General features: G+C 39.9%; 1 protein-coding gene across 5 annotated transcripts in view; it reads right to left on the bottom strand.

Annotated features, from left to right (window-relative positions):
- Positions 1 to 7680: 7680 nt before the first annotated feature.
- KCNK10 (potassium two pore domain channel subfamily K member 10) overlaps positions 7681 to 21594 on the bottom strand; it is a 75658-nt gene continuing 61744 nt past the window's right edge. For all 5 annotated transcript variants that reach the window (XM_068683003.1, XM_068683004.1, XM_068683001.1 and 2 more), the window contains 3 exons: positions 14830 to 15016; positions 11526 to 11668; positions 7681 to 9503 (listed from right to left, as the gene is read on the bottom strand). In XM_068683003.1, the coding sequence (XP_068539104.1) occupies positions 8880 to 9503; positions 11526 to 11668; positions 14830 to 15016 (954 nt within the window). In that variant the 3' untranslated portion in view covers positions 7681 to 8879. The remainder of the gene's footprint in view (positions 9504 to 11525; positions 11669 to 14829; positions 15017 to 21594) is intronic.

Below are 21594 nucleotides of genomic sequence, written 5' to 3'. Positions count from 1 at the left end.
CGCAGACATCATTCGCTTGTGCTTAATCCCTCAAAAGCCTGCTGCTGTACTCACGCTGTGAAGGAGCATTGCTGAGCCTGGCTCCAACCTCTGGCTCTCTTCAACAAATGTGGCAACAGTTCCAGGACCTCTTGTTTTCCCTGCTGTGACATCAAAAGTCACCCCCAGGTCTGTAATGTGACATCACAAAACACAACCTCGTGATGTTCCTGTCAATCTTCAGTGATTCTTTGCAAAATAGGCCCGGTTTACATGTTGTGTTTTGTTGTTGTTGTTGTTTTATTATTATTATTATTGTTATTATTATTATTATTATTATTATTATTTCTTTTTCAGGCTTTGCATGCCCAGCTTGTGCTCTAGAGCAGGCTGAGTACTCCCTGTCCCACAAACCCATGTAGGAAGAAGAGTTTTACAGGCCAAGGTCAGCCCCCTTGGGGAATTTTCTTTCTCTGTTTCTGCCCAAATATTCACGCAATGGGAAGCAATTAATTTGCCGTTGTTAAATCTGTGTGTAGTGACACAAGAGATTAATAGCAGCTGACTTTCTCCTTGCTGGATTAGCTTTGAAAGGTTAACAGGAGCAAAATGTAGTGTGCATGTCTTCATTTTCATCAGTGCTATCTGCATAAGCATGAACACAGAAGTCCAGATTTATTCAGTGAAACAGTGACTTAAGGAAGGGGATTTGGTCTTTGGTTTTGTCATTGTTTTTGTTTGTTTGCTTTTAGGAATTACAATACTCATGTTTTTCCTGCTTTTCATTAAAAGTGAAAGTTTTGGGGCCACATCAAGAACTATTCAGATTTCTGCTATAAAATCAGCCTAAGTTGCTCATTTAACATTGTTTTTGGTTGGTTGGTTGGTTGGTTGATTTTTTACATTGACTCTCATGATGCCATCAAGGCAACATCATCAAGAAAAACACCAGCACACTGTGCCAGAAGGAAAGGAAGGGACAACTCAGGGGCACTCCTAAAGGGAGGAAGTCTACAGTGTCCTCTGTAGAAATGATTTAAAGCTTTGTCAGAAAGCAATTTGACACCTGCCAGTCCAGGCACTGTGCTGTGCAATCTGTGAGGGATCTTCCTCTGTGTACTGTTCAGATTTAGTATGTTACCTCTAAATTAATAATTTAAATATAACTGTAATGTAATATTTTTGCCAGAAGGTAACAGTTCATTTCAAAATAGCTGGTGTTATGCAAAACACCAGACTGCACTGAGAAAATCATGTTTCAGCAAGGATATTAGTGCTACACTCAGCATCCTGCATCCAGATTTTGAAGTGGGAAAAAAAAGTATTTCACAATAGATCACACATCCACCCACCCTATTGTTTTCTTCTCATTATCTTTCCCAATCACCTCTAGGAACAATGAATCGGTCAGCTAGATAGACAGATCAGCTTGCTGTCCAATTCTAAAAATGAAGCAGCCTTTTGCATATCCCAGGCAGTAGGTGACCAAGTCAGAGCAAACAGCTACTGCTAGATAGTGTCATGCCCTGAAAATGGGAATTCAAGTGAATAAACAGGTGCATAAATTAGAAAATGCAAATAATCACTTTTACAAGAGTGATATAGAGTAGCTAAAGTAGGCCCAGTTAGCAGACACGTGCTCATAAGGGGAGAAATAGTATGGAAATAGGGGTGTGAGTTTTGAAGAAATATATGTTGAGTTATACGACAAATGCTCAAATAACTAGAACCAGTAAAGACTGCGTAGCATAGCAAGTATATAAAGAATAGCAAAATAATTAAAACAACAACAACACAGGGGTGTTATGTCAAGGGAAGGCTCAGCCATGAGGGGTCTCTACAGACTTTATACAGTGGGATCAACCATGCTTGCAGGAATCTTTTGTCACCCATGTTTGCTGACAACAGACCCATAGTTCAACAGGTTGCAGCATCTGTTGGTGCAAACTGCATCTGTTGGGAAACTGCAGAAGGTAAGATTAATTACAGTTCCCCCGTTCTTGCTGGATGATAGGAAAAAAAAAAAAAAGGCAAAAACAAACAAAACAGGAGAAGTGTTTTCATCATTTAGAAGGTCTTTGTTGCTTTTTTTCCATCTTAGTAAAACATTACATCATATAATAAAGACAATAGCAGCAAAACTTATCAAGACGGTACAAGCACATTCTGCTTTGTACCCTGATAATGACATTTATGAAACTGTCCCTTTTCTGAAAATGCCGTTCTAAAGCACCATAAAATCTTACAGAGAATGGAAGAGAAAGAGAGGCAGAGACAAGAAAGTAGATAGAATAGCTTTGTAAGTAGGTTTCTGATTGCTTATACTATGATTTGAAGTTGATCAGGATAAAATAAATAGACCACCATCCCACCAAAATGTTTCCCCAAATTTTAGAGAAAAAGAAAATCGTGGTTTATCAGCCCAGTCCACAAGGTCTAGATCAATTTGTACTAGAAAAAATGAGCCTAAAACTGCATTGGAACATTTGCCTGAACAAATTTGAATTTTTGCAAAGCTGTTATCCAGATACAAATCCTGCCTTTTTCTTATAATAGTTACTACATGACTCCAGGATCTGGAAAACTGCTAAATGGGAGGCTGAAGGCTGCTATGTTTGGCTTACATCTCACAATAGGCACTATAAACTTTCCTCTTTAAGCACCCAGTTCTCACAAGGAAAAAGAGAGTGTGGGTGAAACATATTTGGGAAACTAAAATATTCTCTTACACACCACATATCACCTGCCTGTGATTTGCTCTCAACTTGCTCAGCCAAGAAAAGCACATCCTAATTGTCTCAAAGGGGCACTTGCTAGAGAAATGCCCCCTTTCCCCTAAAGCAGTGTAGGTATTAGTGGCAAGATTTGGCTGAGACATGACCTGTCTGCAGATATGAGGGAGCACAAACTGATGCCTACCTGCATGGAGTGGCAGGCACCACCACTGAATCTGTGTGCAAGAACTGGTTGCATGGGCTGCATGAAGGCACATGCACGTGTTCGCATAGCGCCTTTTTTCAGTCGGTTCCTGAGTACTCACCAGCACTGTGGACGAGACCTGCCCTTAGATTGGGTGGTCCTGTGCAGGAGTTGGACTCAATGATCCGTGTGGGTCTTTTCAAACTCAGAATACTCTGTGCTTCTAGACTGACCTATTCAACCCAGCATAGAATCATAGAATCATAGAATCATAGAATATCCTGAGTTGGAAGGGACCCTTAAGGATCATCACGTCCAACTCTTGACACCGCAGAGGTCTACCCAAGTTCAGACCATGTGACTAAGTGCACAGTCCAATCTCTTCTTGAATTCAGTCAGGCTCGGTGCAGTGACCACTTCCCTGGGGAGCCTGTTCCAGTGTGCAACCACTCTCTCTGTGAAGAACCCCTTCCTGATGTCCAGCCTAAACTTCCCCTGCCTCAGCTTAACTCCGTTCCCGCGGGTCCTGTCGCTGGTGTTAATGGAGAAAAGGTCTCCTGCCTCTCGACACCCCCTTACGAGGAAGCATGATCCAGCTCCCAGAGTATGTGCTGGCTTCATCAGGACAACCCCAAATTAGCTTTTGCAAACTGCTTCTTTAGAGTGTTTGATTTCATCAGTGTGAGTCAACATGGTCTAACATCATTATGTACTTGAGTTGTGCTGGCAGGCAGGAACAATTGTGCTTCAAATCAGCAATGGTATTAACAAGACTAACTGCTACTGGTAGGGAACAAGATGGGGACCTTGGGAAAAATTAGGCAACCTACAGGAACTTCCAAATCTGCATTTCTGTGATGATATATTTCAGGCAACTAGTTTCATACATTAATCTACAAGCTTCTATTTGAGTTCCACAGATTTGTGTTGATTTGCATTTGTGTTTTCATTGATATTTTATTGCCTAGGGAACCATTTCTGAAGCTGGGCTTATTTGTATTTAGTATTGACGTAACGCCATCTCGGTAAGTGCAAATAACACTTCAATGCCCAAACAGCAAATCTTTACCTTAAAAAGCTTAAAAATAAGAAGCTAGCTCCTCTTTACTGCACTGACTTTGATGGGAGATTTTGGTCTTAGATTAAAGAAAGCATAGTTCAGAACGAACAGAGGTATGGAAAGGACTGAAGCAGTTCCCAGTCACCCTTTACATTTGTATCTGTTTAGCAGAAGACTTCTTGTTCCAGTTTAATATACAACATTACATAAAGCTTGGTCTTTGCCTGTTATTTATTTTTAGTGGATGATGGGAAAAGTGAGACTAGCAGACATCATGCTACCTGACAACACAAGTAAGCCCCTGAGAAAATCAAAGCTGGCAAACAAACAAACAGCCCATGTACAGCATAAACACGCATTCTTCAGGAAAATACAGGTTTCTTAAGGACAGGATTTTTAACACCCTGAACTCACAGACATAGTTTTGTTTATCGTGGATTACAGAGAATTTTGCAGAAAGTCTCTGGCATCGCCCATTAATGGCTTTGGAAGAAGCAGACTTCTACTAGAGACATCATAAAGCCAGACAGCAAAAGCTCAGATGGTTTATAATTTCACAGCAACAACAAAAATCAGATTTTGTTAATATAAATCACTGCTTTTTTATTTACTATTATTTCTAATAAGGTGTTTATTAGAAATAATGTTCCCTGTAAAAAAAAAGACAAAGAAATTCACAGACTGCCACATGGATGAAGTTACAAACCTTTTCAAAACCACTCATGCAAAATCTGCACAAGTTCAGTGATTGTTAATGGTTTAGGAGGATCCCCAAAGGAGCGTGCCAGAAGTCTCCTGCACAAGACAGAAGAGAGTGGGATTGCAGAGCTGAAAGCTGTAGGAAAACAGACAGCTGAGTCTTCCTCTATGTGTGAGGGCTGCGGCTACAGAAAATCCATGTTTCCTTTGTTCTTTCAGGTCCCAATTCCCATGTCAAGTCATATTGTGCTCAGTGCGGGATCTGAGAGTTAAAGTCAGTAAGTCGCCATTTTGTCTGACTATTTTTAGGCTGCTGTGAAAGGTTGTAATTAAGTGCAAGGAGATTTGGATATACTTCAGACTATCTTTTGCCAAAAGTTGCAATAATGGTTGAACAGCCTTACTAGAAATAGCATCACAATTATTTTTTTTTCTAAGTAATCTAAATTCCAAAAGGTGAGAATTTTAACCACCAAAACACTTCATGGTTGAACTGAGATCCTCTCCCAAACTGCTACATAGAAGTAAAACCCAGAGATGGCCTTTGCCGGGGAGAAGCAATGTAGGACAATAAAATGTCATTTTAGTTTTCAGACATCACTGGCTGCCACCCTACACAATACACCCTTTGCACTTCCCACATTGTAATACAATTGATGTGTATTGAGGAATTTAACAGGCAATCATATGGGAGAAAGTATTTACTCCACTAGCAGACTGGCAGCTTTCTCAGCAAGATTCACAGACACACAAATGAGGGTGAAGGGGGGCAGAATGAAAAAAAAAATTTTTTGCTTTCATGTCATCCAATGCTCTGTTCTGTATCTCACTGGGAGTTTATTCAGCATCACCCTTTGGCCCTAAAACAATCATATCCCAAACCAGAAGCGGGTGAAGACACAGCTTGGTAAAATGTCAGCCATGGACTCCTGCATGGGATGGGCAGGCAGAAACCAAAGCTGGCCACAGATGCCATCAGCTAGATGCAGACAGAACTCAGAAAATTTAGAGATGAAAAATATGCCAGGACTGCATTGTCCTTCTATCACATCACAGCAAGCAGTTCTGAATTTGGCCACCAAATATTACTTCCTCAGCAATTTTGTCCATGCTGATGTGTTTTCCATGACTTGCCCACTAACTCCTTGCTCTCACAGACAAGGCCTACAAGACAATGAGTCCAGCTTTCCCTGCAGAAATGTACTGGCTATGACTAAGCCTTATTTTTCACAGAGAGGTAACATATCTGTCTGTGCATCTGTGCAGGACTTTTCCATTACAGGCAAGCATTTCTTGCGACGACAACTGAGTTGAAGAGCAAATAAAACTGCATGTGTGATGTTGTTTTTGGCATTTGGTAACCATGGAGAATTGTTAGCACAATCTGCATGTACTGCAGGCTTTCAGGCTCAGGTGACTTGCTTTTGTGTGCCTGATCCTTAATACAAGCAAAATGCAGTACGGTGTAACCAAGCAGTACTTTAATTCATGGGACCCGAATCACATGTCTGAGCACTTCTGAACCTTGTCTGCAATTCAAATGCATACTCGAATTGTAGCTTTTGCTCCTAACTTTCTACTAGTCTACAGTAAAGCCCCAGATCTAAACAACAGAAAGCCTCACTATATCCAAGTGTACTTTATCCATCCTGAGTCTACTGAATGAGCACAAAAGGCTTCACTGAATTTCCAAGACTTCAGAGGACTTGCTCATGTGTGGCACTGGAGGCCCTACTTCATCCCATGCCTGCCCAAAACCAGGACTGTCAGGAGGGCTTGAGGATTCCTACGTTGAACAGACCTGCTTCTCCCTGGCCTCTGCCTGCAGCCTGAGCAGGATGGGTCTGAGGCTGGCTGCAAGCTGCTGTCCATGTCATGGTGTGGCCCCAAAGCAAGGGCAGCTATGGAATCAGCAGGAACCTTCCCTGGGGATGAGGCTCACTGTCCTGCCTCCAGTACACCGAAGCCAGCAGACAGCCCTGTGCCTTTAGAGATTCATTGGTGACCTAAGCAGAATGCAATTTCTGTAGGACCTTATTGAGTTAAAGTAATCCCAAATGACCTGAAATTTTTCAAACATTGTTTTTTCATCCTTAATTTTCAAATAGATAAAGGAATTAGAAAGATGATGTGATATTTCAAGTGAAGTGAATCAGCAGACAGAACATACCAAGAACTTTTCCTCTTTTGGACTAGTGATATTTGGCTTGCTCCTGCAAATGGTGCAGAGTCAATTAGATATGCAAATATGGATACTCAAAATTTGCATTTTCATTGCCATGTTTCTATTCATAGCCTTGGCAATCATATTCTGGTGACCAGTTAGATTTTGAATTGGTTCGTTGTGCATGAAATCTAAGAAGCTATCACAGAAAATGGAGCATGCATTTCTGTGTATGCAGATATGGACATGCAGTTCCAGAAGTCTGTGCCCATATGGTCTGTACGTTTGACTAGCTTATGGGACTCGGTATGTCTCTGCCATCTACATCCATGCTTACTTTACCTATACGCCTACAGCTTGAATTGCAAGACTATTTAAGAGTTGGAGAAGGCGCAGGGGAGGCATTGCTGGTGCAATCATGTATTTCATTTCTGGCATGCAAAATCTTCTATCTGCAATGGCAAACAGTAGCCTGCAGGCTGAGACTACCAAAACTAAGTGTTTTTCATAATTCCTATTAAATATTTTGCAGCCTTTTCTTTGAATATTTACTATGAAGTCTAGGGACATTTGTGTGTCTTATATCTATATGTGTCCAGACACCACAAATGATTTTTTAAAAATACCTACAATTTGGTTACACTTCACTTTAACCTGGAAATGCAGAGAGCTCGTGTTTAGATTTAACAAGAAAAGAGATAGCAAATGCCAAAAAAAGATAATACCTGAAAAGGAAATTAAAACAAATAATTCCAAATACTTGTTTAAAAAGTTACAAAATATGACAGCATTAATGGCACTTAAAGCTATAAGCACTTAAAAGATTACCACCATATTTTTCTCAACTTCTTTTCCTAAATTTCTTTTTTTCTCTCTCTCTTTTTTTTTCTTTTTTTTTTTTTTTTTAATTTGAGATTATGACTGCAGCTCTTGTCTAAACCCAAACCCAGCAAAAGGGGCATAGAGCCCTGAGATTCTATGGTTGCCCTGGCCCTCATTTGAATAATGTATATGCTCTTATTTCTATTTTTAAAAATTCAAATTCAGCTACAGAGAACAGCAGTATGCTGACATGCAAAAGCTATAAGCTTTCCTTCTGCCTTCATAGTCTTACAGCATTAAAATTGAAAGGTTTTTCAGTGGTAGAAAGTGTGAATGAGAAATTCTTTTAAAAAACAGTTGGCCCACTGTTTTATACACCTAGTCAAATATCATTAAATTAACGTTTCTCTTCTTTTAAACAACATAGCACTAGATGTTGCATTTTCTTCATAAGCGCTTTCTTGCTGTGAGTTTACATTGAATGTTTCCTACAAGAGAATAAAATCCATTTGTTTCTTTTCTTTTTTCTTTTTTTTCTTTTTTCTTTTTTTTTTTCCACTGGTTAAGATAAATACCGACAGAGTTTTTTTCTTTTTTTTTTTTTTTTTAATGAAAAGAGCAATCCGACCCTTAAATATGTCTCTGTTGATTTTTCAAACCAGCATCCAGCTGGTGGCTGTGTCCATTGACATTCATTTGGAGTTTAGAAAGATAATGCATCTGGTTCAAAAATGGAAAAAAAAAAAAAAAATACAGCTTGGATCACGTGCCAAAACATAAACTAAGCCTTACTGAAAGTTTCTAGTTCACTCCAATAATTTCTCCTCTTTTTAATCACCAGGGGAAGGCTTAATGAATACATACTCCATTACAAAGATATACTCCTTTTTATCGCTTTCAAAGGCTCCTCTTACATAGCTGCCTTTTGTCTAATGTTATGCCATGGTCATATCACTCTGCTGGCATCGCTGTGGTTCAGCCTCTTCCTTTGCGTCTTGCCCTGGTAATCTTATACAGGCTGAAATTTCCATGTGCGTAGTTTTCTGTTGCCATTCTGCAGTGCTGTGTTCCTGACTTGTTTTGGCAGAGCAAGCTTGAGTCTTTATGGCACAGTGAAATATTCTTCGATGCTATATAATTCAGACTGAATAAGGAGTCTGTATAAGGCACGTGTCTCAATATATATATGTATATAAAACACTAACATTGTTAATTCAAGTCAAGCATCTTTTACATTTAATTTCTGTCTTCAAGTAATGCTTTGTTTTCATGTTCCCTTTCTTTGGTTTCAGTGGGGATCACTCCATTCTCCAGGTCCGAGTGTTGCTGGATGCAGTTGGTCAGGACTGCAGTGCTAGAAGAGTTCTCAGAATTACACATCTTCTCTGTCTCCTCTTCCTTTTTTTCTTCATCCAAGGAGTAGTTTCGGAAGGTCTCATAAATTTTACGCACATCCTCAGGGATGGTCTTTTTGAGGTCTTTGTTTTTCCTTTTGGTCATCTTAGCAGAAGATCCAAACTTGTTAATGATGTTGTCCTCAGACGCCCCTTGCCCGTGCTTGTTGAGCTGATCCGGCCCTTTAAGGCGCAGGTTGTTAGGCCTGTTGTTGATGCTTTCCTGAGATGAAGCCTTGAAGCGTCCTGTTTCCAAGGCCGTAAAGACAGACCGCTTCTCTGGAGACAGCATGTCTAAGGAGTGGGCTCTCTGGTCCAGGCCCAGGCGCCTACGCTCCATGCTCCGGATGGTGGCAGCCCTCTGAAGTTTGTCGTGGATCTCCACGCTGAGCCGCCGCCGTGTCTCTCTGAACTCAGCTGTCACATTGGCTTTCCACTCAGCTGCATGGGCTTTTATTTCTCCAACCTTTACAACAAGAAAAATAAATTAATAAAAATAAAGAAAGAAAGAACACACTCACACAAAATGAAGTGACATTCATTCCTACGAATTGTTCCCAGTAGCATAACCACCTTTTTGTCTGGCATAGATTCAGAGACCAGTCCCAGGTCCAAAGCATACATCCGGGCCAAACTTCAGCAGCAAAGTGTTTATACTCAGGAAGGGTCTAAAGATACCAACACGTGACTAGTAAATAACTTATGTGGCATATCACTAGGCTACCAGTTTCACTTCTTGCCACTCCACAGATTTTATAAGCTATGTTCCATGGCAGGAGGTCTCCATGCTAATCCCTCCACGATTAAAAACAAAATTAATGACTTAAAATATCAGCTGTAGACAGCCAGGAATGGGCAAAATTATTTACATATATTTATACTAATATGCCTCAGAACAGCACAGCAACCAGTGTGTAGCAATACAGCAATGTATTTTTCTGTATTGCTCATGGGCAGAGCTGTTCACTCCCATTGAACATTCTGCTCAGTGCCACAAAGCAATTAATGTTGGGAATACCTATTAGGTAACTTCAAATACTCCAAAAATCTGCTGATGCATCCAGTCTAGTGTTCCTTCTCCAGGACAGCTCTAGCTGTCTTTAATGGAGGTGCCCATTGCATAACTATCCAAATAACACCCCCTCAAGCCAGCAATCAGCAAGCTGCTTCCTGAAGGAGGAGCTTTCAAAACACATCAACATTCTGTGTGGGCACCACGAGGATGTCCTTAAATGTCTCACTGTTCTGTTCTCTTTTACTCCTTTGCACCTGAGAGAACAATAACAACTAAGAATAAAGCACTGAAATGGCTGCTGAACAAATACTTCTTCTTGAGAGACACACAAAAAAAGACATGGCCAAGCAATATCTCAGTCAACACAGGCCTTTTCTAAAGCTCATTTAAAGGAGAACAGATTCAGGAGTACAATGTTTGCAGCAGCTCACCAAGGTCAATGGTTTCCTTGGGCTGCTGGGGCCAGAACTCCATTTCTGCATCCAGTGGTCCAGGTGAACAGATGTCCTCTTAGAACTGGACTACCTGTGGTAGCAGGTATCTCACATCCACCATGAGAGCTCAAATTCCCACCTCTGGGTGCTACAGCCAAGTGCTGTCTTGCTACTGAGCAGCCTGATAGCTGATATTCTCCCCTTTCATTCGTGGAGCTGCACTGGGCCTCAGGTGGGTCAGCTGCCTTCATAAATGATAAACAGCTCTGCCTCTGTCAAATTTTGGTTATTCCTGCTCTTTAGTTGACCCTGCCAGGTTAGCTTTGCTAGGAATGCAGGAGGAGATTGCATTAAAAATTGAAATTATATTAACCTCCCCCACAGCAGGCTTCAGCTTCAGAGCTACAGCAATTACCTTTCATTTTCCACTCTTATTCTGAGCACTAGCAATATTGTCTTTGAACCATGGAGGGCATGTTCTGAGTGTATTTAATCATGTTTTCCCTGATGCCACCTACTCAATTTCTTCAAGTTTTAAAAACACGGGGGCCTGAATCTAAACCCTTACTCAGAACCATATTCTTTGACACAGGGAAAAGTGGGAAAACTCAGTGTTGAAGCCTGGTTTAAAGGCAGATTATTGTTTAATAAGGAACAGAGCCAACTAATGTCTTAAAAATCCATGCACTTCTCATTTTGAAGAAAGAGCACTTGAAATTTTTATGACAGTTTGAAAACTTGCTTCATAGTGAAGGCCTGTCTTGCTTATTTCATAATTGCAATCCTACTGGTGTGTTCTGTGTATTCAATAGTACTGATAGAGGTGTAACAACATAGGTTTGCTTCAGTTGCTTTTTTCCACCCTTTGTGAAAAAGGTAAAGATCAGAGCTAACAGGATAGCAAAGACAGTCAGTGGAGTAAACCATAGGCAATACTGTACATTGGTCAAGCAGAGGAGCATCCTTCATTAGACAAGCAGAAATCAGGCACTTAAAGCTCTCTTATAAAATGAAAAAACAATGAGATATTATGTCATACCTCTTCTTTTGTCTTCTTGGACAGGACTCTTAACCAGTCTCCAATCATACTCAGGACAGCAGCAAAATAGGCAAGGCCAACAAGGATCCAGAACCACACTAAGGGTTTATACCACTCCCGGTAATGGATGTCAGCATTTCCTCCTGCAATAAGCATATAATTATGCTTAGGAAGCACGAGATGCCAAAATTGATGACAAAATATCTGAAATTCTGAGAAATTCCTTGAAATATTTTTGACTCTTGCCAACACCATTGTAGTTCTAATAAAAGATGAGAGGCTTGTCAGATGGGAGGAACAGTCTGTTCTTGATTTACGATTCTTCAGAATTGCATATTGTTCTGCTGCTATATGACCTGCCAGACCACCTGGTAAACTTTTTTCTTCAAATTGCTGGTAGTCTGAAGCAATTCTGAAGTTCCTGCTTCAATAGTACTTGCAACAGCATGAACACATTTTCAAGAAAAAAAAAAATAATACAGCTAGTCTCCCTCATCCTGAACTGTTGGCAGCCTGGTAATTTGGATACTTCACAGTTCAACCCCCTCAGGTGATAGTGTTTCCAGATTCTTTGTTTTTAAGTACAGGATTCAGAGACCTCTGTGTATAAGACAGAAAAATAACTTTGCCTTCCCCTCCAAATCAGAGTATCTGACAGAAAGCCAATGCTGTACAAATTCTGATAATAAGAATATACTGTCTGCTTGGGTATCAGTTATAGGATGCATTCTCTGGCCAATGACTTTAGAGGAGATATGGATCAAATGAAGCAACAAATATCACAGAATCACAGAATGGCGACTCAGGCTGGAAGAGACCTCTGGTGGTCATCTGGTCCAATCACCCTGCTCAAGCAGGGTCACCCAGAGCAGGTTCCCCAGGCTTTTGAATATCTCCAAGGAGGGAGACTCCACAACCTCTCCAAGCAACCTGTACCAGTGCTCAGACAAGCAGGAATCTAAGATGCTTTTCATGCAAGTCTCAGGAAGAGATAGTAAAACAAATATGTGAGCATTTGGCAACTCCGGTGAAGGGCCTAAAACAAATACAGTAGCACCTAGGCTGCTACCTACCACAGAACAAGATAAACCTTTGTAAAAGAAAGCAGCTACAACCTCACTTTTGAAACTTCTAGACCTATCACAGTGCTACATGCACTGCAAGAAAGACTAAGTCCCCTGCCTGGGACATAGGAATGCATATTTCCTAATCTTCGTTGTTTGAGAGCTGGACACCAACCTGTACCTCCTTATCACAACAGAGAGCTTTTAGGATTTTCCTATATTAAATTCCCCAGATGACATGGCTCAGTGTCTCCCCCTGAGAATTTTGCAATCTGAGATATTTTATAACTCTTTAATTTTACCCAGACTGAGCATGAGTGTGCATACAGTCACTGAACATCCCCATGAAAGCTCAGACATTTGAGCACTGGCAGGAACCCAAATACTGTTTTTGATGTTAATCTCTCCCCATACACTGCATGAATCACTCTCTTTTTCCAGTCTTCAAGAGTGCAAAACAATGGTAGGTGGGGACAGCTGTTGCTATGGTACAATGAGGCTGTTCTGATCACACGCATCCCTGCATAAGCTAGCTATGAAGCAGATTGTCTAGGTCTGTCTTAAGTAGAAATCAGGCGATTGACTTCTGAAAAAGTATGAAAACATTTATTTTTTTCAGCCTATCAAATATTCGGTGATTGTTTGTTTGTTTGTTTTTCCAGAATACATCCTTAATTGTATTTCCAACAGTACTACAAAAACTCTCCCAATTTGGCAGGAGTTGGGACGCATTCTAGGTGGAATAAATCAACATAGCTCCACTGATGCTGCTTTATGACACGGCATTTTCTCTTTGATGTTGAAGGGATAGAGGTACAGAGAGAATAAAGTGACAGGAAATAAAAGCGACAGACAATCTTTCTCAAAACCAGCAATAAAATCAAAATCTCCTGGTGATCACTTGCCTTAAGCTCTTAATCATGAGACCATCTTTGAAGTTTTCTTATTCAGGGTCCCCATTTGATTTTTGAAAAATCTTGGCCACTAGTAGCAACCCAGCTGTGTATTACATTCTCCCAATCATGTTGAATATAGAACAACAATTTATTTTTTTAAAACTATATTATTAAAGAAAACATTACCAAAGTGCCACATGCTTAAGAAGAATATTGTTAATTATTTTTACTTCATACTGTGATACCACAAAGCCAGAATAGCAGTGAGCTTCTTACTTCACACTTAAGTGGTTAAAGTGGATTTTTTCCTCAATGTTTCACTTCTTCTATACCACTATGTCAGAAAAAAAAGGAGGATGAGAGTCTTGTCTATGAAAGACTTGTCTACAGCTCTTCAGCAAAGCTTTACATATCTCTGTAGTTTCATTTGATGTTTTTAACTCATTCAAATTCCACTGATGTTATAGGAAATAACAAAACAGTAGCATAATATGGCTCTTTGTAACATAGGCATCTTAATGCCTTTAACTAGGACCACTAACAGGAATGAGGAGTAGAGGTCATGCACAAATGGGAAAAGAAATTCCACTTATTTTAACCAGCTTTTCCTTAGCAAAGCAGTAGAATGAAAAGACTGAAAAAAATTCTCTCATCTCGCTAGCCAACAATCCTGATTTCTTCTTTGGTAATTCATAAGGATGGATATTTATAGCTCCAGCTAGTACTGTATTCATCACAGAGAGCAGCCTTCTAGCACTGAGATGCATACATACCCTATTAGTCTTTCCTTTCCTTTCCTACAAGAGTTCTTCTTAACAGGGTAGCTGCAATGTAGAAATTGTTGCCAAGGCTGGAGAACAAGATCCAGCCTCTGAAATGCTGCAGTTTCTGCAACAGTTTTTAGCAGCCTAGTACTGCATCAAACCAGACATTTCTCCAGCCTTATAGCTCAACCCTAACTTGTAAGACCTTTGTCCGTTCATCATTTTGGCTACTTGCTTCGCAATCAGCCTCATATTGAGACCTAATGGACTAATACAAATCCTGAATTCAATAGGAAAGTCATTTAACTTGTGCATAATTCATTGCACGATAAGGGATAATCAGGACTTCCCAGACTCCTGTTATCTACCCTGCTGAAAGCTTACACTCTGCAGATGGAAAGGTACATGGGTATTAAATCAGCCTGGAGTCCTGCATGTTATTGCACATTAACCTCAACTGAAACACCTAGTTTAATTTCATTGGATATAATATATTGTGAAATGTCCCTTCTCCACACCAGAAAACAAATTCTAAGAGCCAAGGACCTCATGCATAGCACCTAGGCTCAATGCTGCTCACCTGCTACAAAGTCACCAAAGCCAACTGTAGTCAGAGTGACAACCACAAAGTAGATGGACTCCAAGGCTGTCCATCCTTCGATGTGTTTGAAGATAACTGCAGGAATGGTCACAAAGACAATGCAGCCAGCCAGGATGAAGAGTATGGTAGAGATCACACGGATCTTTGTTTGGCTCACCTGTTTTTTCTAGAAAATGGAAATAACAAAAGAAAAGAAAAAATGATTATCTTACTAGGACTGTATACCTTATGAGTGGCAGACAAATCATGCTGGTGTAATCTGGTATTTCTGTTCCGTCCATTTGTGAGCTTATTAGGTAGAACACAACTCTCCCTCTCACTAAGTGAGAATCCTCCCTGGGAAATAGTGAACTTCTATGTCTGGTCACAGAAAAATGGTGATTCCCATTTTCCATTCACTAGACAGTTACTAACCTACAAGAAATACATCCTGGAAAACCAGTATTGAGCTTCAGAAAGGCTCAGTACACTCCAGTTTGGGTTCGATATATAAGAAAAGGTGTATGTTCACAGCGCCATACATATATGTAATATGTAGTATAGGTATATAAAGGTGTATGTTCACGCTGCCTTACATGTATGTAAGGCCATATTGCCTCACCAGCCCAAGCATTCAACAGGAAGACTGAGACTAAAACAAAAATAAACCTTTCCTTAAAAAAAAAAAAAAAAAAAAAAAAAAAAAAAAAAGAGAAAGAGAGAGGGATTTTATTTACTAATAACCCATGTTCGGGGGTTTTCTAGACTTTCCTTTGACCCAGGATTTCCAGCTTTCATTCACAAATATGAAGGTTAAATCTTCTTTTCAGAAATTGATAGCTATACTATCAGTTCACTCCAGAAATACAGGTTTTATGTCAAATACCACATAACCTGAGATAAAATTACATATGTAAATACATGCTGAAAAGCTCTTGAACAAATAGTACTTTCATTACTGGCTGCTATAAACCAAATACAAATATAAGCAGTGTAATTGCAACATTTTACACTCCTAGATCATATAAACTCTCTATTTAGTATAAACTTGGATTTTGTTTCCAGTAATACTGATACAAGCCTGGATATGCACAACTGACTGACAGATTTATTTTAGATTTCTATGCTGTACTCAGATGAACTTGCAATTCAACAGTTTCACAAGAAGCCTGGAAACTACTGGAAATGTTGCTGTGCATTAATTGCAGTGACAGTGTAAATTCTGTATTTATCCTTGGAAACGAATGTGGAGGTCACTGTAAGTCACATATTACCAAATTAGTTTTCCAAATCAAGCATCTTCCTTAACTCAGAAATGAGATTTCATTCCAGATTAGGACACTGCCTAGATAGGAAATAAGAGGCTTCAGAAGTGATCTTTATAATATATAGAAGGGATATTGTCTGAACTAGTTAATATCCAATAATTTTGTGAGCAGTATTGTTTCCACTAAAGCATTTCTTTTAGAGGTACAATGTCAGATTACAGATCTGTCAGATTATTAGGCACTCAGCTGGCTTTGGATGCCCTGTGCTTAGAATCCAGGTAGTAGCATAAATATATGGTATTTCAGAAAGTTTTAGTTTTGGAACTGTTTGAGATTGCCTCTACTCTTAATTTTTTATTTTCTGTATATGTGCATTGTTTTCTGTGTCTGGCTGCATGGAAATAGTTAAATAGGATTAGTAATGCAATGTTATATATAAGATTAATTAAATACAAGGCACAGAAAAAATTGTGTTGAAGTACCAAGGAGTTAAACAACCCAAGAACATACAAACAGACTTGATTTCTTATTTCCTCTTTTCCTGGGGAGTCATTTTGAGCAGTTTTCTAAAATGCAATGAATTATCCAGCTTTTTTTAGAGTTATGGATGCACATTAACACTGGTAGGATTTCAGGCTTACTGTATATGTAGAGAAAGGAAAGTAACTGATTATAAAGATGTTATATGGTATCTTAGGTTGGTAAACTTGCTTTTTGTTTTCATGGAGGACAAGGATTTAACTAGGTTGTTTATTTACTTGTTTGGCCACAGTGACTTGTTCACTGCTAACTGCTTCAGTTTCCCAATACGTAAAAATGAAATGGCCAACACCTAGCTACAATGTAGGTAGGTACATGCAGTGCTGCACAGTACTGGAAATCCTTCAATAAAAAGCACTTCAGACCTGCCAAACACTACTAATAAAGCAAATTATACATATTAACTCTTCCTCTAATCCCTATATAGCAACAATAAAGCGCATTTGAACATATATCAAGATTGTCTTGTCTCAAGATAGAAAAAAGAATGGAAGGAATGATGTACAAATCAGTACCAAAGGTTCAGGATATCTGCTTGTTCATGAGTGATGAATGCAGCCAAAGGTGTTTTTTTGAATGTTATTTAATTATTATTATTTTTTTTTAGTTTTGGGGGGAAAGGGGAGGGTTTTTTTGTTTTTGTTTTAAGTAAAAATGGTAACACTGTTAAATAGAGAATCTGCAGAAGGCCTGACTCATTGTTATTGTGCACCTCAGCCACACACACAAAAGCGGAGCAGCTGAGGATCTTTTATTTTCTTATTCTTCCACTGGTAGAAATTAATTGAGAAAGCAATGGTGAAGAAGGAATAGCATTTTTAGAGCTAATGAAAAGAGCACAAACGTAAGACTCAGAAGCAGAATTACTTGCTGGACAATAACGTGATATTCAGAGTATAGATGTGTGTTCTGGAGACATTCTGAGTATAAATGGTATAGATCCAAAAAATTCTAAAGCACAAATGTTATTATTCATGGAATATGTACATTTTAGTAACCACATATAAAAAAGGGTTGGTTTGCATGTTTCTCCTGTGTATGGAACTGACCTAGCTATTTCCCCACAAAGAACATTGTGCTGTGCTGCACGTTTAGTCAAAAATAAGGAAACACAGCTTTTCCATTCCATAGATAGCTATATCAATTTAGACAAGATTAGTCTAAGCCACTGCAGTATTACACTGTACCAACTCATTATTAAAAGAAATATATATATTATATATAAAGCCACTAAAGGGTGAGAAATCAGAAGAGGTTCATACCTCAGACCTTTGAATTACTGAGTCTAAAAAATTAGGCTGGTACATTCACTAGAAGAGAAAAAAAAAGTTCAAAATAAGATCAGTTCTGCTAAAGAAGCTGTTTTTTTTTTTTTTTTTTCCAGGGCAGTATATTTCATAGGTACAACCATCTTACACCTTTTTGATACATTTGTTGTTTTTCCAGTCTGATGCTTTAATCACCATGGTATAGAACCATTTTCCCACTTGCTTGGTGTTCTCATGAACTCACAACTGTATTGACTAAATAGTGATCCAACCTTAACATACAGGAAAAGAACAGTTTGGCTCAGTATGGCCTAAAATGTACTAAAACAGGGCACTTTACAGAAATGGCATTCCTGCTTTCTTATGGCTGACCTGAGCCCAGGTCCCTCATGTTCTCTAAGCACTGAGCTGTTAAACAAAAGATGGCAATCATCTGGCTAGGATGGATTAAACCTTCCCCACAGCAGCCCATACAGTGCTGTGCTCTGCACACATACCTAGAATAGCCCTGAAATCACATCGGTGTTTTGTTTGTTGCTGAGCAGTGCTGGCACAGCATCAAGATCCCACCCCAAACCTCCAAAGCCAGTAGGCTGCTGGTGGGCAAGAAGTGGGAAGGGAACATCACCAGGGCAGCTGACCTAAACTGAGTAAAGGGATATTCCACGCCATATGGCGTCGCACTCAGCAATAGAAGGTGGGAAAGGGAAAGAGAAAAGGGGGCTATCATTATGAAAATGTCTGTCCTCCTGAACAACAGCTACATGTATTGAGGCCCTGCTTCCCAAGGTATGGCCAAACACTGCTCATTAAGGGGAAGTAGAGAATAATTGTTTTCTATGTTTCTTTGCTCCCACATAGCACTTCCTTATTTTTTTTATTTTTTTTTCCCCTTTAATTAGATTACCCTTATCTCAACCCATGAGCCTTTTTCTTTCTCACCATACTTCCCCCCTCTCTCCCTTTGAGTAGGGGAAGTGAGAGAGCAGTTGTGGAGCAGGGTGAAACCACCACACACCTGCAGATCAGGGTCAAACAACATGCTTATCTTGCACAGTCTAAGTGGGGAAAAAAAATGTTCAGTCACTTAATCCTAGTTTCTTAAATCCAGTTTCTCAGCAGCATCTGCCTCAAGCACCAATACAGATAGTTACTTCCAGGTACAGGATTGCATGTCGTACACACCCAAACTTCTGAAAGGGATGTTTTCTATTTTTTTGTTGCTGTTTTATCAACCAGGTTCTCTCTACATTTATGAAACAGATGATTTGTGACCCATTCATCAACTATAAACAAATTAGCGCTTGCTTATGAGAGAATCTTCAATTTAAATCTAACTAGAGCAAATCTGAAAAAAAATGCCTAAGAAAGAAATCTAAGAAAAGAATGAAGAGTTTTCTCTGATATAACAACCTATGAGGAGTCATCTCCATTTACTGATGAAGGTGCTGATTTTAATCTTGAGGTGATTAAGTGCTAAACAGGCAGCATCACAGAATCATAGGATATCCCAAGCTGGAAGGGACCCACAAGGATCATGAGTCCAACTCCAGGCTCCACACAGGACCACCCCTAAATCAGACTGTATGTCTCAGAGCGTTGTCAAAATGCTTAACTCCAGCAGGCTCAGTGTGTAGTGCCCACTTCGCTGGAAAGCCTGACTCTGTGCCCAACTGGGTGCAGAACTTTTCCCTACACCCAGCCTGACCCTCCCCTGTCCCAGCTCCATGCCATGCCCTTGGGTCTTGTCACTGTCCCCAGAGAGCAGAGCTCAGCGCCTGCCCCTCCGCTCCCCTTGTGAGGGAGCTGCAGGCTGCCGTGAGGCCTCGCCTCAGTTTCCAGTTCCCTAAGCTGCACAAACCCGGTGATCTCAGCCACATTTCATAGGACTCCAGACCCTTCATTATCTTTGTTGCCCTCCTTTGGACACACCCTAATACTTCTATGTCCTTCTTACATTGTGGCACCCAAAACTGCACACAGTGCTTGAGGTGAGACCACACCAGTGGAGAGTAGCGTGGGATAATCACCGCGCAGGACATCATATTGTTCATATTAATTCAAAAAACTACTGTCAGCCTGCTTTAATGTCAAGAGGGGTGAGGACGGATATTCTCATAGATAGATGCTTATTAGTTCTTCAGCATTTTTTCCATCAACAATTGTTATCTCGTCTTTTCCTTGTTTTCTTTTACATACACTGGGGTCTTACCAATCTTGGTCTTATCCAATAACTTCAGAAGTTTAGAGAAAAGAGAATTAGGTTCTTAAGCTCCCAAGCTGAGGCCGCTGAGATGACACAAATTCCTTCAAAAAGGAGTCGATTTTTTTCCAAGTAGAAGACATTAAGCATGGGATCAAAAGATACTACAGTCAGTTTTCAGACCAGACTAAATGCTAAATATATGGAATATTACACCATATTTCCAACATGTTTGTTCCAAGATTTTGTAGTGTCGCCTCTCATTTTATAGAAACTAGACCAATATACAGCATTACTCAAGCAAAAATATCGCTGGAACATTTGCTGCCTCACAGGGAGTTCATATGGTTCCTCTGTCTTCCAAAGATTTTATTTTCTGAATTCCTGACAAATATCCCCAGGACTTCAAGCAAGTTGTTTACCTTTTTGGCTAGTTGACCAGTGTCATATTTTTAGTGCTAATACACTGTGCCTTCACGGAACATGCTGTCCTCATCTCTCCACAAGGCTCTGCATTTTGGAGCACTACTCCAAAGAAAACACATTTCTTTAACATGTCTTTTGTCCTCTTTGCCTACTCCTAACTTTATGCCCTCTCCCATGCTGCCAGCTATTCTTGGAACAGATTCTCTCTTCCTGTGCTCAAATTAAGCAGCTCATCTTCTAAATCACTTCCTCCAGATCAAAATATTTTAACAAAAGGAAAACGAGTCTTTGTACTCAAAGCATAAAACAGAATATCAGATATATCAATCTTATTTTTTCCTCTGCCACAAACAGAGGAACACCTAAGTATGTCCATAGTAAAAACATTTTTGGTAGGCTAGCATAGACAGCACCTATAGTTCACACTGTTTGCTTTTCAGATCAGTAAAATGTAAGCCAGCCTGGGTCCAGAGCCTGGTACAAACCTCAGTAAGGTGAGTAGCCCATCTCAGCAAGATATTCTGAAAGACTGGAACAATACTGGACTCACAGAGCTCCTCTGTGGTGAGCAGTAAGCCTTATCAACATCACTGCTGCCTATACCTGTTGTGTATTTCTAACTTGTACTAGCTCCTTCACATGACTTAATTTTGTGGCGAAGTTACTCTTGCAGTGCGTGACAACATTGGATCATAGAATCATAGAACGGTTTGTGTTGAAAGTGACCTTAAAGGTCATCCAGTTCCAACACCTTATTCGTCCATCGTTCCTCCCCCCCACATCATGAGCAGGGACACCCTACACTAGACCAGGTTGCTCAAAGTCCCATCCAACCTGGCCTTGAAAGAATACTTTTCTCTGTCAACCTGTTCTAGCACCTCACCACCCTTATAGTAAAGGATTTGTTCTAAATACCTAATCTAAATCTACCATCTTTTAGCTTAAAGACACTACTCCTTGGCCTATCACTGCACCCCCCAATAAAGAAACCCTCTCCAGATTTCTTGTAGGCCCCCTTTAAGTGCTGCAAGGCCACAATGAGTTCTCTCTGGAGCCTTCT

This window comes from Anas acuta, chromosome 5 (genome assembly GCF_963932015.1).
Source record: "Anas acuta chromosome 5, bAnaAcu1.1, whole genome shotgun sequence".
NCBI classification, from domain to species: Eukaryota; Metazoa; Chordata; class Aves; order Anseriformes; family Anatidae; genus Anas; species Anas acuta.
The sequence above is the reverse complement of the archived record's forward strand: the minus strand, read 5'-3'. Positions and strand labels throughout refer to the sequence as shown.